Source organism: Orycteropus afer, unplaced genomic scaffold (assembly GCF_000298275.1).
Source record: "Orycteropus afer afer isolate SDZICR_OR568_19922 unplaced genomic scaffold, OryAfe1.0 scaffold00417, whole genome shotgun sequence".
NCBI lineage: Eukaryota > Metazoa > Chordata > Mammalia > Tubulidentata > Orycteropodidae > Orycteropus > Orycteropus afer.
In genome coordinates, this window is record NW_006922004.1 from 2,714,794 (window position 1) to 2,734,565 (window position 19,772).

Sequence of the window (19,772 nt, forward strand, 5' to 3'; positions counted from 1 at the left end):
CTGTAAATCTTCACCCAAATCAAAATAAAATTAAAAAAAAAATTTACATGACTCTGATTAAAAAGGAAATATGGAATGTTTCTGCTTTATCCTATAAGATGTCCTCTTAACAGTTTGATATATTTATTTTCTAGGAAAAGCTACCATTTTAATATTGAAATCCTTGGCAATAGTTGAAAAAACAGATTTGTTACAAAAATAAAAATTTATTAAATTTTATTAGATGGAACAATCCTGAGATAAGAAAATTATTGCCAGTTATTGCAATATTAATATTGTAGTGATTTGCTTATGTTAAAAGCACCCTTATAATGCTATTTATGACTTAAAACTGTATTTTATTCTCTTTTCAACTACAGATGGGCAGATATTGTTACTGATCTAAACACTCAAAATCCTGAATATCTGGATATCCGGCACTTGGAGAGGGGACTGCAGTATCGAAAAACAAAGAAGGTAAGAACACCATTGTATCTGAATCTGTTTCCCAGTTGATCAGCAGTGTGTGTATGGTGTAGTGAATTACATGGTATAGTTTTTCTAGCCATGGTCTTTGTAACGCTAACTAGATTACCAGGTGGGACCATGCAAATATGTATCAACTTGGCTGGGCAGCTAGTACTAATTATTACCTACAGTGAGACTGGGAATTAACTCAGTAGTGGAATTTGCTGTGAGGAACTGAGTAGCTGCTTTTAAATTCCTGACTGTTAAAGTCATCTACCTGGGATATTTCTCTTGGAATGGCACAAAGTAATCTTCTGGGAAAGTTTGCTCTCTCTCAGGTGTGTGGAACTCTGATGTTGGGATTGGTTAGTTTTGCCACTCTGTGAGGCTTAAAATGAGCCCTCCTAGAGGCAGAGGGGGAATCTCACTGCCAGCTTAGAGAGACACCTGGCTGAGAGAGCCACCCAGCTGAGAGAGATGTCCATCTGAGAGATGGCAGCAGTGAAACCAAGAGACACAAGACATTGGTAGGCTTACTTGGCCTGCAGAGGCAGGCTGAGAAGCGAAGGGCCAAAGAAACATGTCTAGGGACACAGCAGAGGGGAGACTGTCCTCATGGAAGAACTATATCCTGAGTGCGTTCTTGAACTTGAATTGCACCCTGTTGCTTCTATAATAAACCCCATAATCTGTGAGTTCTGTATGGCCACTGCAGAGAATTATCGAACCTAGCAGAGAGGTTACCGTGAGTGGGATGGTTGGTGTAAAGGATGGTAAGAGGGTTGGAGGGTGGCAGCATGTCTGGCCTCATAGGAACAGGCCTTGGGCTGCTGATGGTGATTCTGTCTTCCTCTTGTGAAGTTAGAGGAGGTCAGAAGATGCCACCTCCTTGCCCCGTTAGCAGTGTGTTTTACTAAATGCTTTGTTGTTGTTGTTATGTGCTGTTGAATTGGACCTGACTCATAGCGACCCCTCCTTGGGTTTTTGAGGCAGTATCACTATGGATTGCCCAACCTTCCTTCTGAGGAGTGGCTGGTAGGTTTGAACCTCCACTCTTTTGGTTAGTAGTCAAGTGCCTTAGGCACTATGCTACCAGAGCTTAGGATGTAAATAACACAAACCCACTTCAGACTATCTTAAACAGAAAAGGGAAAATTAATTTAAGGGCAAAGGTGTATCTTTAAAGCCCAAGGGAAAGGAATATAGCCTGGATTCATAAGAGATTGTTACTAGGTATTGGAATGATGGACCAAGTAGCTCGCTAGTCTGTTTTCACTCTTTTGTGGGTTACGTGTTATTCCTATTATTCTTTTTGTCCAGTTATTTATTTTCTGAGGCTCATCCTCTTGGAATTTACATCTCCTTTTCAGAACAGTCCAGACCGAGACTGAGGCGCCTTAAGGCCAATTCTATAGTCCTGAGAGAAAATGAGTAAGATTAATGTAGCTTGGATTGGGTGTTCACTCCTGATCCACATTAACTGTTCATAAGGGAGAGTCATGTGGTGGTACAAATAAGACTGTTGGGGGCAGTTGTCACAGAAGGGTTGATCCTGTGGACTGAATAGATATTCCATTGATGTAACTGTACTAATATATGGAGAACATATGGAAGAGAGATAATGAGGAAGACCTGGGATTTAAATTATGCAGATGAGTAAATGTGTGTGTGAGTAGTGGAAGCATGTGGGGGAAGGTGTTTGGTTTCTGTGGGCATTGTCATATTTTGTAAAGGCAGCTGGTCAGGAAGGATTCAATAATGTGCTCTGATGATATCTGAAAGGTAATGTACTATTTGAGGCAGGTGAAGGGGTAATAGTTTATAGAGACAGAAATATAAGTATAATTAATTTCCCTTCATTTTTTTCACCCAACTTTTTTTTCTCTCAGGTTGGGGGAAACTTGCATTGCATCATAGCATTCCAGAGACTTAATTGGCAAAGATTTGGCCTTTGGAACTTTCCTTTTGGAACGATTAGACAAGAATCACAACCTCTACCATATGCCCAGGGAATTGCCAAATCTGAGAGTGAAGACAATATCTCCAAGAAGCAGCATGGGCGTCTGGGCCGGTCTTTCAGTGCTAGTTTCCATCAGGATTCATCATGGAAAAAGATGTCTAGTATCCATGAGAGAAGGAACAGTGGCTACCAGGGTTATGGTGATTATGATGGGAATGATTGACTATGCTGGGTACTGAACAATTGGTATATAAAACTTGTATGTACAACTGGTATATTACAGCTGTATCAAGATTGTAAGAGATCTTATTAAGTATACATTAAATATGAATAGATCTTGTGATACAAATATAACCTTATAGTTCTCCAGTAAATAAGCTTATATATGATTATGATGGATGATCTCAGATGTATGAGCAGATAAGCACAGATTATTGTCCTTTTAAAGTTAAGGGTATAAACAATCAGGATAAAAAGTTTCACAAAATCCAATTAAATTATGACTGCTATTTAAAATAAGTCAAACACAAACTTAGTAGTATCAAGATGTGAAATACTTAAGCATGACATGATTACATTCCCTAGACTGTTTTACTCTTAAGATCAAAATGTTAAAGTACAGTCTGCCCTTTTGAAAAAAGTTGGGATTATCAATTTCTAGTATCTTTTCTTATGGTAAAAAAGCCCATTTAAAATTGTTTAGTAGGCCTAGTGGATATTTTACATGTAGTAGTATTTTGGCTGCTTCATTGATTTGCTGGTTAGCTTTCTTAGGATTCTCAATTAAGAGGTAAAAGAAAAAAGACTCAAGAAACTAATCATTTTTATTGGTGCAAAAGGGTGACTTCTGCATTGATTCAAGATAGTCTTGACTTTCCTGACTTGGTATGTTACCATCAAATATTACAGGAGCTTTAGGTATTGAAAGAGATCTATAAATCCAGAATAAACACTATTTAGGTGTAGAGTAAAAGAGCAAGGTGAAAGTGAAGTTTTTATACCCAAGGTGATGCAAATGAGACCTCATATTTGATAAACTACTTGCTAGAGAATCATATGGTATTAAAAGCATTAAAAATGCATTAGGAATGCCCAAGTCATTCAGAGTACAGCAATCCATACTCTGTTTTAAACTTTGAGCTGTTTCTTTTTTTAAACAAATAGACAATTAGCTGTTTAAAATAAGTGTAAAATTTTCAGAAAATTATGGATTTCATGTATTTGAGCTATCTTTAGCTGCTATGGATTTTTTTTTTTTCTGCTGCTAACCTGTGGCTCACAAAAGACTAGAATGTCTTGTTTTCATTTCAGAGGCTTGTTCCAGGACTCAAATCAGTAACTTGGTTGTTACAAGGTGCTGAATGTTAATAATCATATTGCAATACACCTCAAAGAGAAGGTTTAGGTTTTCTTTAAAAAATATTTTTGTTTTTCCTCTTTTGAATTTTTTATCCATTTATTCACTCATAAATGCCAAGCCTACAGAAGGGGTTATATATTATGAAATGGTCATATTTCTGAAGATAATATTTTGCTTGAAATGCAAAGAACTGACAGATTTGTAGGTTGTTGATTTTGTTACTTCATACTGGACTTTTAAAAAGTTTTCATCAAATAAAGTTTTGTTTTCTACTTTTATTCATGTGAATGTATTTGAACCTTTGTTTTGGGTACAGAGAACTCTTATAAAAATTTTGTTTGAAAACATAATAATTTGTCAGTTCTGCCTAAGTAGTGTGTTATAAGAAACCACCTCCTATCTGTGTTTTCTAATCAGTGAAACAACAGAAAATGAAATTAATAGTAAAAACAATGACTAATTTTAGATTTATATGAAACTTTATGATAGGAAATAGAAAATTCAATTCTTATATTAGCTTGAATCAAATGAAGTTGCCATTTTTTAGGTCAAACACAGGTTAGATATCAGCAATTTCATATAGTTCAACTGAGTATTTCAGAAAAAAGCCAAGAGGAAAGGAAATAGATGTAAAACAAATTAAGAAAAATATTATAGTAACACCCATGAACGAAGGATGAATTTATGCAGACTATTTATTGACCACGATCAATATTTATAAGTCTTGATATATATGATCACTTAATAACTTGGCTGACAAGTTTAGCAGTTATTAAGGACAAAGATTTACAGAACCTGTTTTTCCAGAAACTTAGGCAAGAGTTACTGCATACTTCTTTTCCAAGATCACTAACATTCCTGTCATATTTGATTTCTTGGTCATCTCTTTTTAGGGATCGCCATAGAAGCATGAAGGTTCAGATCTTGGTTCTGTACTTAATAGCTGTGTGGTTTGAGCAAGTTAAGATTAATTTTTCTGGCAGGGACTTCCAGTAAGATGGCAGAATAGGCACTGAAGCGCTGCAGAGCCTCTTCAACAAAAAAAAGATAAACCAATTAACACAAATACAAAAGATAATCCTGGAGGCCTGAGCTTTGAAAGTATGGACAGAAGTGGACTAAAACCAACTAATTGAACAACCTGAATGAAAACAGTGAATAAGGAGACAAACAGAGTTGTGGCTGTTAGCAATCCTGACAGCATGGACAGCCTGAATATTTCCAGGTGTTGTCAGGACCTGAGAATTAACATGAAAATCGGCCCTGCTCACCAAGGGCAGCATGGACAGCTGAACTAGTGGCTGATGACTAAAAAGAGAAACAGCAAAGAAGGAGACAAACTGAGCTGTGGACTTTTGGCTGTCTGGAGGGCACAGCCATTTTGAATGTTTACAGACGGTGGTCATTTTGGATATTTAAAGTGACAGCATTTTCATTCAGATTCCAGGGACCTAAGAATAGGCTCTGCTTGCCAAGACAGCATGGACATACAGGAGGCTAACGACTGGAAAGGGCATAGGTGGTCACTGCATAAGTGCTGCCAACTAGAAAATAGAGGAGTACAATAGCCTGCTTACTCAGAGAGTATCCAAACACAACAAAGAAAATGAAAATCTTGGGTGAATAACTACAACATACAATCACCAATTAAATATAAACACAAAAGTGTCACAATGTCTCAGAGACAACAGACCATCACTCTCCACACAAAGAAGCAAGATAAAGCAGTAGAAACAAGGGAGCAGGATACAGACCCAGAACACATCCCTGAGGAAGACGCAGCATTGGAACTCCCTGATAAGGAATTCAAAAGAATTATATTTGGGTACTTTCAACAGATAGATAAATAGATCGAGGAAAACACTGACAAAATTGAGGAAAACACAGAGAAAACTCTAGAACAATTTTGGAAGAAAATACAAGAACAAAATGACAAATGAAAAATTAGAAATGATACAAAATCAACAGATAGAAATCTAGAAGATTAATACTAAATTTTTAGAAATAGATAACACATCGAAAAGGCAAAGGAGTAGAATTGAGTCAATGGAAGACAGAATTAGTGAGATTGAAGATAAACACTTCAACACTTCTTTGGAAAGGGATCATCAGAAAAAAATAGGAAAGAAAATGAAGAAAGCCTAAGGTTCATATGGGATACATCAAAAGTAATAACCTACATGTAATCGGAATTCCAGAACACGAAGAGAGAAAACCACAGAGAAAACTGTTGAAGATTTTTTGGAAGAGAATTTCCCTGATATGATGCAAGATGAGAATATATCCATCCAAGAAGTCTGATGAACCCCAAACAGGATAGACCCGAAAAGAAAATCACCAAGACCTATCATCATCAAACTCACCAAAACCAAAGACAAAGAAAGAATCCTGAAAGCAGCACAAGAAAAACGAAAATTTACCTACAAAGGGCAACCAATAAGACTAAGCTCTGATTTCTTGGAAGGAACCACACAGGCAAGAAGTCAATGGGATGGAATATATACCCAGGAAAATTGTCCCTCAAATATGATGGTGAAATGAGGACATTTCCAGGTAAGCAGAACTTAAGAGAATTTTTTAAAACCAGACCAACCTTACAAGAGATGCTTAAAGGGAGTCTTTTGGACAGGGAACCAACAACAGCAAACAACAACCGATCGTTAACACACATAATGACACAACCCAGAAACCAATCAATTATGGAAATACCCAAAGTAAAGAAGCTTACAGTATTGTAAACAGGGAACCAGAGACATCAATTGACAAATGAGGACAGCTATAAACCAAAAAGGGAGAAAAAAATAGTGTAGTTCCAGAACTTTTCCATGATGAGGAAGTCAAGACAATTGCAAGATAGAATGGTTTGTTCTAAACTTGGGAAGAAAATGATAAATCACAGGGTAACCTCAAAGAAAAATGATAAACCTTCACACCAAAATAAAAAATAGGACAAGCACAAATATTCAGCAAATACTAAATAGCAACGAAAGAAGTGATACCATGATTCATAAAAAAATGAGCTCAGCACAGAAAAGTATATGGAACAAAGAAACCAGGAACACCATGAAAAAACAAAATGACAGCAACAAATTAATACTTGTTGATAATTACACTGAATGTTAATGGATTAAATGCACCACTCAAGAAATGGGGAGTTGCAGACTAGATAAGAAAACAACAATATGCGGTCTAAAAGAGACACAACTTAGAGACAAAGACAAAAATAGACTAAAAATCAAAGATTGGAAAAAGATAAACAAATGGCAACCATAAAAGAGCAGGAGTGGCAATATTAATTTCTGATAAAACTGACTTTAAGACAAAAACCACCATAAGGGACAAGGAAGGACATTTATATAGTGATTAAAAGATCAATTGAACAAGAGGACATAATCATAATAAGTATCTATGGACCCAATGATACAGCCCTCAAATACATAAATCAGACTTTAACAGAATTGAAAAGACAAATAGATGACTCCAGTCATAGTAGAAGACTTGAATACACCACTTTCAATAAAAGATGTATCTTGTGCTAAATTGTGGTCATTGTCATGAGACAAAGTGTATGTGATTTGCTGTATGGAAAGTGTATTTGCTCTGTAAATTTTCACACAAATCACAATTTTATATATATATATATATAATAAAAATAAAAATAATAAAAGATGTATCAACTGGGAAGAAAATCAACAAACACACAGAAGAATTAATACAGTCTACCAACTTGACCTTATAGACATCTACAGAGCACTTCACCCCAAAACAGTACAATATATATTGTTTCACAGTGCACATGGAACATTCTCCATGATAGACCATATGTTAGGCCACAGAGCAAGCCTCAAAAAATTTAAAAACACTGAAATACTGCAAAACATCTTCTCAGATCACAATGCTATAAAATTAGAAATAAACAACAGGAAGATCAAATATGTGGAAAAAGAGAAAACACATGGAAAATGAATAACACCTTCCTTGAAAATGACTGGGTAATAAAAGACATAAAACATGAAATTAAAAAATTCATTGAATCAAACGTCCAATTTATAGCAATAAATGTACACATCACAAAAGAAGAGAGTGAAAATAAACACCTTAACCCAACATTTCCAACAATTAGAGCTGTAAAAAGAGGCTACAGTCACTAGAAGAAAAGAAATAATAAAAGACTGGAGCAGCAATAAATGAAACAGAAAATAGACAACAAAAAATCAATAAGACTACAAGTTATTTTTTTTTTTTTTAAAGATTAATAAAATTGACAAACCACTGGCAAATTTAACAAAGGAAAAGAGGGAGAGAATACAGATAACATGAATAAGAAACAAATTGGGCAGCGTCACTACAGAACCAACAGAAATTGAAAGGGCAATGCTTTGGTTACCTAGTGCTGGTCTGACGGGAATATACCACAAGTGAGATGGCTTGAACAAACAGGAGTTTATTATATTACAGTTTTGCAAGCCTTAAGTCTGAGTTCAAAGTGCCAGACTCTAGGGGCTGAATGAAAGCCCCTCAGCCTTGGGCTTCAGCTCTGCCTTCTGCTCCTGGCCCACTGAAGCTGGAGGCTTTTCTTCATATCAAAAAAATAAAACATTATGAGCAACTGGGGTTCATACCAGGTAGCCAAGGATGATTCAACATTAGAAAAACAATGTCATCCATCACATAAATAAAACAAAAGAAAAGAACCACATGATCATATTGTTGCAGAAAAGGCATTTGATAAAATCCAACACCCATTCCTGATCAAAACTCTGAGCAAAACAGGAATAGAAGGGACATTCCTCAACATAATAAAGGGCATCTATGCAAAACCAACAGCCAATATTATTCTCAATGGAGAGAAACTGAAACCATTCCCCTTGCAAACAGCAACCAGACAAGGATGCCCTCTATCACCACTTCTATTCAACATTGTATTGGAAGTCCTGACCAGGGCAATAAGGCAAGAAAGGGAAATTAAAGGCATCCAAATTGGTAAGGAAGAAGTCAAACTATCCCTATTTGCTGATGATACGATCCTGTACTTAGAAAACCCAAGAGACTCAGTAAAAAATACTACTGGAACTAATTGTGAGATTTGGTGGGATACAAGATCAAGATACAAAAAGCAGTTGGATTCCTCTACACCAACAAAAAGATTGCTGAAGAAGAAATAAGGAAAACAATACCATTTCCAGTAGCTACCAAAAAAAAAAAAAAAAAAACTTGGGAATAAATCTCACTAGAGACACAAAAGACTTGTACAGAAAAAAAAAAAAAAAAACACTACTGTAAGAAGCCATAAAAGATATACATAAATGGAAGAACATACCATGCTTGTGGATAGGAAGAATGAACATTGTGAAAATGTCAATACTACCCAAAGCTCTGGTAGCATAGTGGCTAAGACACTTGCCTGCTAACCAGACAGCTGGCGGTTCAAATCCACTAGCCACTCCTCAGGAGGAAGGTTGGGCAGTCCTACTCCCATAGTGATACTGCCTCAGAAACCCAAGGAGGGGCTGCTATGAGTCGGGTTTGACTCGATGGCACATAACAACAACACCACCCAAAGTAATCTCTACATTCAATGCAATCCCAATCCAGATCCTATCAACATTCTTTAAGGATATGGAAAACCAATCAGTAATTTTATATGGAAAGGAAAGAGACCTTGGATAAGTAATGCACCATTGAACAACAAAATAGGAGGTCTCTCTCACTCCCAGATCTCAAAACCTACTATACAGCCACACTAGTCAAAAGTGGCTGGTATTGGTACAACAGACACATAGACCAGTGGAATACTGAGAACCCAGAAATAGATCCACTGACCTATGATCAGCTGATTTTTGACAAAGGGCTGTAATCCATTAAATGGGGAAGCGATTGTTTAACAAATGGTGCTGGCATAACTGGATACTTCATTTGCAGAAAAATGAAACAAGATCTGTCTGTACCTCACGCCATACACAAAAGCTAACTCCAGATGAATCAAAGAGTTAAATGTGAAACCTAAAACTATAAAGGTCCTCAAGGAAAAAATAGGGGCAAATTTAGGGGCCCTAATTTATGGCATGGGAGCTCTGGTGGCATAGTGTCTAAGGCATTTGACTGCTAACCAGAAGGCTGGTGGTTCAAACCCACCAGCCATTCCTCGGAAGGAAGGTTGGGCAATCTACTTCCGTAGTGATAACTGCCTCGGAAACTCAGGGAGAGGTAGCTATGAGTTGGATCCAACTTGACAGCAGTAGGTGGTATGGTGGGTGAATTTATGGCATAAATAGGCTTTCAAGCATAACCCAAAATACAGAAACAGCAGAAGAGAAACTATGTGTATGGGATCTTCTAAAAATTAAATTTTTACATGTTTCAAAAGACATCTTCAAAAGAGTAAAAATAGAATCTACGGATTGGGAAAAAATATCTGTCAATGACATATCTGACAAGGTACTTATCTCTAAAATTTATACAAAACTCCAACACTTCAACAACAAAAGGACAAAAAATCCAATTCAAAAATGGGCAGAAGAGATGAATAGACACTTCACCAAAAAGGATATTGAGGCCACCAACAAACACATGAAGAAATGTTCATGATCATTAGCTATTAGATGTAAATCAAAATGACAATGAGATATCATTTTGCCCCAGCAGTAATGGCAATGTTCAACAAGACAGAAAATAACAAATGCTAACAAGGATGTGGAGAGATTGGGAGTCTCATACATTGCTGGTTGTTATGTTATGTGCCATTGAGTCAAACCTGACTCATAGTGACCCCTCCTTGGGTTTCCGAGGCAGTATCACTACGGAAGTAGGATTGCCCAACCTTTCTTCCGAGGAGTGGCTGGTGGGTTTGAACTGCCAGCTGTCTGGTTAGCAGACAAGTGTCTTAGCCACTATGCTACCAGGTAGGACTGTAAAATGATACAACCATGTTGGAAAGCAGTATGGTGATTTCTTAAAAAGTTGGAATTAGAAATACCATTTGATCCAGCAATCTCATTACTAGTTATATATTCTAAAGAAGTGAGAGCCAGGAGAAGAACAGATAAATGCATGCCCATGTTCATTACAGCACTATTTACAAAAGCAAAACGATGGAAACAACCTAGGTGCCCATCAACAGAAGAATGTTGTTATGTGCTGTCAAGTCGGACCTGACTCATAGTGACCCCTCCTTGGGTTTCTGAGGCAGTATCACTACGGAAGTAGATTGCCCCTTCTTCTTTCCAAGGATTGGCTGGTGGGTTTGAACCGCCATCCTTCTGGTTAGCAGTCAATTCCCTTAGGCACTACGCTACCAGAGCTCCCAACAGAAGAACAGATAACCCAAATATGGTACATACACACAATGGAATACTATGCAACACTAAAGACTAAGGCAGAATCTCCAAAACACCATATAATATGGATGAACTTGGAGGACATTATGACGAGTGAAATAAGTCAGTCACAGAAGGACAAATATTGCATTAGTTTGTTATTGTAAAAAGTGAAGGAAAGGTTTATATATGGAAGGAAAGTTTTGTTGTTGGTTACCCAGGGTAGGATCAGTGGGAGGGAACACAATCAATCAATAAAAATAATTTAAAAATAATAAGAATAAAAAAAAATAAAAACAATAGATCAATATTTTTGTGTTTATTCTCTTATTTGTAAAATGGAGCTGACAGTCATTTCTGCTTCTTAAGTTGTTCTGAAGAGTAAATAAGTTAATACATGTAAAGTATTGCTAACAGTGCCTCAGGTATGTTGTTGTTATGTGCTGTCCAGTCGGACCCGACTCATAGCAACCCCTCCTTGGGTTTCCCAGTCAGTATCACTATGGAAGTAGATTGTCGCATCTTCCTTCTGAGGAATGGCTGGTGGGTTTGAACCGCCAGCCTTCTGGTTAGCAGTCAAGTGCCTCAGCCACTATGCTACCAGAGCTCCTCTACAGATATGTTGTTATGTTCCATCAAGTTGGACCTGACTCATAGTGACCCCTCCTTGGGTTTCTGAGGCAGTATCACTGTGGAAGTAGATTGCCCCATCTTCCTTCCAAGGAGTGGCTGGTGGGCTTGAACCACCAGCCTTCTGGTTAGCAGTCAAGTGCCTTAGCTTCACAGATACAGAAAGTGCTGTTTAAGTGCTTGCTATCGTTACTGCAAAAGATGTGTATTCTATTGCTTATCCTTTATAGAGCCCTTTAAATAGCATCTAAAAGAACTAATTGCTTGTAAATCAAATGTATAACCTTCAATTATTGAAGTATCCTTTCAAAAGAACATTTTATATTCAAGATATGTTGCTCTGTTTTTAAAACCACTTATACTTAACAGGTGCAGTGGTTGAACTCAAAAAGTGCTTGGTGCTGGTTCAAACCCATGAGCTGCTTTGAGCGAGAAAAATGTGGCAGCCTGTTTCTGTAAAGATTTACAGCTTTGGAAACCCTGTGGGGCACTTCTACTCTGTTCTATAGGGTCATTATATCGGAATCGACTCAATGGCAATGGACTTGTGTTTTGGTTTTATAGTACTTAAATGCTTAAATTTGCAATTTGTTTTTACCAAGCTTTCAAGCAGGGGAGAAAAGAAAAGCGATTTTAGATCAAATCCTGTAACTGTTCCTTTCCCACTGCTATTACTGTTTCATACCTGTGCCCCAACATTAGGCCATTCTCATGCAGTACCTGTACTTCCCATCTTGCCTTTTCCCAGACAATGGAGAAACTCAGGTAGCTGTTCTAGGAACCACCAACACATCCTGTATCTGTTTTACCTTCCACCTCCGCACTCCTCCAGTCATCACAAACTAATGTGAGCACCATTACTACTAGGTATTTTCATGTTTAATCACTTTTCTCAGAACAGCTCTAAGAAGTTGGTAGCATCACCATACACTGAAGAGAACTGAGGATCTCATACGTGAAGAAACTTGTCCATCACAGAGTGGTGTGCTTAGATAGGACTTGAGCTAACATCTATCTGCCTGACTTTCAAGCAGATTCTTTTTCAGTATGATGCAAGATGTGGAGAGCTTGAGTCTGGGAGAAGTCATTTAGACAATTTTTATGGGACACTTCCTATGTGTCAGGTAGGAAATGTAAGTCAACAGGATAGTTATTGACCTCAGAAGTTTAGTCTACTGTGGGAAGAGGAGACGATAACTGAAATTATGTTCATATCAGTAAAATATAATTAGGATAAATTTCTGGGGATTACATTACATATGGAAGAAATGGGAAATACACTTTATTTGGGTTATTCCTGAGAGATACTTAATTCTAACTAAAAATGAGGTATAGAATGGCTTTGCTAAAAGGTGATTTTTAGTATCGCATTTGTCATAAAGGATTCCTTTTACAACCTACCTGCTCATTTAAATCAGTTCTCTCACTGAGTTTGGATCTAGGTTTATTAGTTCAATTTTGAATTAATATGTATGGTTTCTTGAGGAACTACAGGTGCCATGTGCTTTTGCATTGTAAAGAGAAAGAGACCCCAGATTTAAACATGTTCTACAGAGACTTTTATTAAACCTTAGGCCAAAGACAGAACATTCATCCTAGATGAGGGAAACAATCAGTATGTACACAGTACAGAAAGTTGGAGTTCATGGAAATGTGTCCATGGGTCTAATTACATGTGATTGAAAACAAAAGCAATCATCATAAAATGATAATTGGTGGTAGATCAATTAACCGCTGTTGCAGGTGGGGCTACAGAGGTGGGGGTGGGGCGAAAGACCATGATTGGGATACATAAATAACTGAAGATTAAAAAGGGTTACAGGATTGGTTCTGGGGCCTGACCACCTGGCTATGTTGTGGTCTCATGACTCATAAACATGCAGCCTGTCATAGCACAAGATAGCTGTAAGAAAACACCAGGGGTCCAACCTTAAACTCCAACCTTTCAACCACAGGCTTCCTGAGGGCACAATGCCCCTCCCCACGTTTGTCCGGGAACTTTATGCATAGCCACAATGTGGTAAAGGTCAGAAAGAACTTAATGAACTTAACTTTTATGTCAAGACTCAAAGTGGAGTTAGGGCTTCCACTATAAACTGCAGCCTTCCACAAACCAAGTGCTTCAGAATTTAAGTTCTAATACATGTATCACCTCAAATCCTTAATAGCCTGCTAGATTGGTTTCGTGCCCATTTTACAAATGAAGAAACGAAGTCCTGAACAAATGTGCCTTGAACAATGCTAAACACTATGTGGGAAGGTCGGAATTTGAATCTTGGTCTGAGAGCTCCAAGCAGTTTGTCCTTTCTGACCTCAAGCCACGGAATCTTAAATGCTGATGCTGGAGAAAAGTAAAGTATATTTCAAAGGTTAAGTTTTAAACCAGGGCACTACCTATTATCGGATAAATATTAGTTTAATATCAGCAAGAAACCATCCATCTCTCTGTTCTCTTCACGTGCAAAACATTATAAAAAAAATCTTCACAATTGGCTGCCCAATGGGAAGAAATTGATACTGAAAATGCAAGTAGAAATTAGTCCCCTCAGCAAGTAGGCACTTGTTATGTGCTGATGAGTCGGCCTGGACTCACACCGACCCTTCCTTGAGTTTCCGAGGCAGTATCACTACGGAAGTAGATTGCCTCATCTTCCTTCTGAGGAGTGGCTGCCAGCCTTCTGGTTAGCAGTCAAGTGCCTTTGGCACTACGCCACCAGAGCTCCCAAGTAGGCACTATGCCTAGCGTTTCAACAAGGTGCCTGAGACAAAATGGTAAGAGAAAGCCGCAGGGAACCAACCAGTACGAAGCACAGGGCTCAACCCCATCACTCATTTCCTGAGCGCGCCGGGCGCAGCATACATACGTCAAAACGGGGAGGGCGTGACTTCCGCCTTGCGCATCCTTAAAGAACAGGAACCCTGTTTGGGGCTTCAGTTTATGGATTTACTCGAGCAGTTTAGTTCGGTTTAAGGCAAGTCTTCTGATTTTTATCTCGCCTGCGTTGTTCCATCTCCCCTGTTTTCCATTACGGGTACAAACTTTTGGGCCAAAGCGCTGGGCTAGACCAAGACATGTTCTTCCCAACGCTGGCCATTTTCTGGTCCCTTCTTTCTTCCGGGAGGCTGTGTCAGCTGCCAGGAAGTGCTACAGCGTGTATTCCTCTTCCCGACTCACATTCTCGTTGATGTCGTTTTCCTGGAAAACCATACGCTCTTTATTTTTCGCCTGGTCTTTTCTGAGTAGGGGTAGGGAACCTCTTCCTAGTGACCTTGGCGGTGGTGCAACTTGAAGTGGAAGAATTAGAATAAAAACACAGTCAGTTGGAGGAGCTCGTCCTTGGTCTCCTGTCTCCCCTGGATCCCGTTCCCGAGTTCTGCTGAGGACACAGCTGCCACATGGGAGTCCAAGGGCTCTGGAAGCTGCTTGAGTGCTCCGGGAGGCAGATTAGCCCGGAAACGCTAGAAGGGAAGATTCTTGCTGTTGGTATCCTTAATGCATCGTTGAGAACTGGGGATGCAGTGATTTACTTTAGAATGTTACCGCCAGCTCTCCTTTGGGCGTAGAGTGGTGTTTGTGGGGTGACAGTCTCACCCAGTGTATAGCTGTAGAATCTCCTGGACGTTCTCTTTGCTGAATGTCTACTGTTCTCAACTTTGGAATCAGTCTGTTCTGGATTGGTTTTGTTATTTATAGGCAATGTAACTTACTCCTCCATTTTAATTCTTTCATCTGTAAAGTGGTGGTGATGGTGGGAGCTACCCACAGAATTAATATGAGGAATAAAAGTGTTATTTAAAGAAAGGAAGTGCAGAAGAGTTTGATACTTAAAACTACATCTTAAAATTAACATCTCGTTGAGATGTCAGGACCGAGTACTTCTTGCTATTTTGCCTGTTCTACCGTCCTGCCACATTTATTTTTGTTAGTGTGGGGTATTGATAATTTTAAAATAAAGTTTTTTTTTTTTTAAATAGTAATTATCTTCACATACATCTGTAATACATTTTTGGATTATTTAGAAGTTTTACTGCAGGGTACCTGATGTGGTGAAAAGTGACAGTTTTTTTTTTTTTCCTTTTTAATGCACGTATGCTATTACTAAGGAGCTCTGGTGGCGTAGTGCATAAGGTATTCTATTGCTAACCAGAAGCATGGCGGTTCAAACCCACCAGCCACTCCCGGGGAGGGAAGACTGGGCAATCTCTTTCCGTAAAGATTTACTGCCTCGGAAACCCAAAGGGAATCTCCATGAGTCCGAATTGACGAGGGTAGGGAGTTTGGTTTTTTGATTATGTTTTTGCTGCCCTCCAGTGGTTTCTTCATATCATTGCACTCTTGAGATTTTCTTCACAGACCTACTGTGTATCAGAGGACAGTTTTCAGTGTGAGAAACCTTTAAAATTTAGCAGAAGTTTAGATCATTTTATGTCGCAGTCAGTGTTAATAAATGAGAATTTGTAAAATTTAAATGACACATAAAGTTCAGTATTCTAATTTTTTTAGTAGTCAAAATAAAGAAGCATGGAACGTTTAATTTAGATTATTTTTAGAGGCCTCAAAGAAGCTCTTGGAATATGAAGTCATTTTTATGGAGTAATTGGATTTTTCTGAAAGAATGAATCATTTATCTAAAGATGACTGTCAAAGATACTCTTGTTTTTCATAAAGATAACGCTCCATGTATATGGAGAATATCTGATTTCTTGTTCTAGAGTTGGTTTTGCTTTGTTTTATTTCATGGGAAATCAAACATCTGAAATACATTCAGGTTTATTTATTTATTTCTGTTAGTAAGAACTTATGATTATACTAAGTTCACAGTTTACTCTTGGATCCCTAAAATAAATCAAGTTTTTAACATCCCTGTAGCTAAGTGTTGTGTTTATTTACTTAAATATCTGTGTGAAAAATAATACAGAGTTAACAGTTTAACTTTGCCTCTTACTGACATTAACATTTCTGATATGCATTTCAGTATTTTGGTAAAATAGTACACTTTCTTTAGACAATGCATACTAATGCAGATTAATTAAATTTTAAATCACTTAGCTATAGACCTAAGGGAGCTCTGGTGGCATAGTGCCTAAGGCATTTGACTGCTAACCAGAAGGCTGGAGGTTCAAACCCACCAGCCACTCCTCAGAAGGAAGACCAGGCAATCTACTTTCGTACTGATATTGCCTTGGAAACCCAAGAAGGGGTAGCTATGAGTCGGATGCGACTCGACGGCAGTAAGTATATAGACCTAAAGTGTTTATTTTTTGTTTCAAAACATTACTGGTCCTTTGGATTTTGTCTCTAAAATGATTTTTGGCTTTGCAGCAGATTTTAACTTTTCTAGCCGCAGAAGAAATTTAATTTTGTCTTCTGTAAAGTTGTTGGAATTAGACTAATCAAATTATGTAAATATTTTCAGTTTGCTTAATTTTTCAAATTTTATATTTCACTGTGAGAGTTTCAAGATCGGATTCTCAACCAGCTGAGAATCTGAGGATCAACACTAGCTATGGTTAATTTAAAAAAAGGAAGAAAAAGACCTCATTGCATTCCTTATAACTTAGAATATTAGGTATATGGGTTTAATATAGATCTATGTTTCAGAACCTTCCTATCAAATTCTAGTGGATTATAGGGTTGAGAGCCACTGATTGAAATTAGACTTTCTCACTTAATTATAAAAGTGATGAGCTAAGTAGAAACTTACCCTGTACCAGAAGGTAAAAAAAAAAGTTAGGCATAAATATTTATCCAGTACAATACTGATCTAAGTCAACACCAAATCCTGTCTTCACTACTACTATCTGTTTTCACTTGGGGCGTTGTAACTGGTTTTATAACTGGCTTTCTTATAGTCTGTTGTCCACCAGAATGATCCTTAAGTCCCCTTCTAGCAACCTTCTAGTGGATGTGTAAGATGTTGTATGATTCTACCATAGCCTGTAAGATCTGATAACCCACATCAACTCCTATCATTCCTCCCTCTCACTATGCTCCTGCAACTCTGGACTTAAAAGGAAGCATGCTCTGTTTCAGGGCATTCACGTTTCCTGTTACCTTTGCCTCACAGTTACTCCTCTTGCTTATTCAGGTCTCTGTTAAAAGTGTCATTTCTTCAGATAAGTCTTCTTTAACTTAAATAGTCATTGACCCCAAATTACTCTTTTTGTCTTTTTACTCTGCTGTATTTTTTTTTTTTTTCTAGTTACTTACTAACGACATCTATTACTTTTTTGTCTTGTGAATTGGAATGTAGCTTTCCTGGGGACAGAAACTATATATATCTATTTTACTCACTATTAACATTGTTCACTGATCACTAGGGTCTTGGATATGCCTGGCACATAGTTACACTCAAATATTATAGAAATAAATACAATAACTTGCTTTTCTTTAGTAATTTTTTACATAATGTTTAGTAAGTCATTGATGAGCCATTTTTTTATGGTAGTAAATTGGATAATTGCATTCATTTGAATATTAAACTTCAACTAATTTAATAGCAGTTATTTATTGCCTATTATATGATAGGGCCTATGATAAGCAGAGCAGTACACAAAACATGGTCTAGACGAGTTATAGAGCTCAAAGTCTTGTTTTATAAATTCCTTGAAAGTAGGGACTCTGTTCAGTGCTATATTCTCAGTGTCAGAATTTGTTTTAACACTTGGGGGATAGGGTTTTATAACTGGAGATCTTAATCTAAGTTGAAGAAGTGATCCATAAACTGATACCTCAGGGTAAGAGAGAGGTAGGCTAAGAGAGGGAGAAACCCTTACAAGCAGAGGAAAGAGTGCATGAAAAGACCCTGGAAGGAAGAAGCTTTATTGGATGGGGCTGGTGATTGAGGTAGCCTACATAGGTAGTGCAGACTGGATGAAACAAGAGGGACTAAGAGAAGATCACTGATAGAGTTGGCAAAGAGGTTGCGACCGGGAAAACCTGCAGAGCGTCCTGCCCCTCATGCTTGTGGACAATTATAAAATGTTTTCGTTTCTTTTAGAAACTTGTGAAAATACAAGGAAGCTCCAAGAAGAAAATATAAACTACCTAAAATCTCAGTGGACATAACTACTTATATTTTGGTATCTGAGCTTTTAGTTTTTTAAAATTTAATAAATTACATATAAAATGAAATTATACATTGCATACATTTCAAACCTATTTTACTTTAATACTATTTTGTAACTTTTCCTTATTACTACGTATGCTTCTGTAACTTTTGCTTTTAATGGCTACTTGGTATTCTAGTGAATCACTATATCATTAGTTTTTGAAAATGACTGCTTGGGAAGCATTTAAATTGTTTCCCATTTTTCATTATTATAAACAAGCATGTTATAAATAACTCTTATTGTAAGTCCTTGGTCATTTCCTTACTATAAATATCTGGAAGTGAAATCTTAGGTAAATAGAATGTAAGTTTTTAAGATTTTTGCTATCAATTGCCAAGTTATCTTCTAGAAAGTTGTACCAATTTATTAAAGTTCTTTAGTGATTATTAGTTTTCTTTTAGAAACCACTCTTTGCATTAGATATTTTAAAGGACAAATCAGTCTTTGCAACACTTTAAAATTCAGTATGTGGATAGCAGTAATAAGGAAACAAAATTTTACATAAATTCTATCAAGGCCAAATATTTTTCAGTTTTATATAAATAGCAATGAATGTTTATTTTTCAACCTTTGAATGTGACCAGTTAGTAGGAATTTGAAATTGTGAGAATGGGGGAAGAAATGCCAAAATATTTTTCATTAACAATTTGTCCAGATATTAGCATTTGGTTAAACCAAGCACTTAAAGGAGTCCGAGATCGTCGTGGGAACACCATAGAAAATGCTCATCTTCTCACTTTGTTTCATCGGCTCTGCAAACTCTTATTTTTCCGAATTCGTCCTATTTTCGTTTTTGATGGGGATGCTCCACTACTGAAGAAGCAGACTTTGGTAAATGTCATCTAATTATCTTTTTCTTACTGTATTCTTAGAAAGAAACAAAAGTTAACATTTTTATTTTCTCTTAAGAATTTTAGAAACAGACTGATTTTTTTTTTTTTTAATT

At 37.2% G+C, this 19,772-nt stretch overlaps 1 protein-coding gene across 1 annotated transcript in view; it reads left to right on the forward strand.

Annotated features, from left to right (window-relative positions):
- Nucleotides 1–19,772, forward strand: part of LOC103208151 (DNA excision repair protein ERCC-5) — a 114,429-nt gene that overhangs the window by 67,824 nt on the left and 26,833 nt on the right. Inside the window, exons 8-10 of the mRNA XM_042782697.1 lie at nt 360–456; nt 2,337–2,568; nt 19,482–19,657. Coding sequence (XP_042638631.1) covers nt 360–456; nt 2,337–2,568; nt 19,482–19,657 — 505 coding nt within the window. The remainder of the gene's footprint in view (nt 1–359; nt 457–2,336; nt 2,569–19,481; nt 19,658–19,772) is intronic.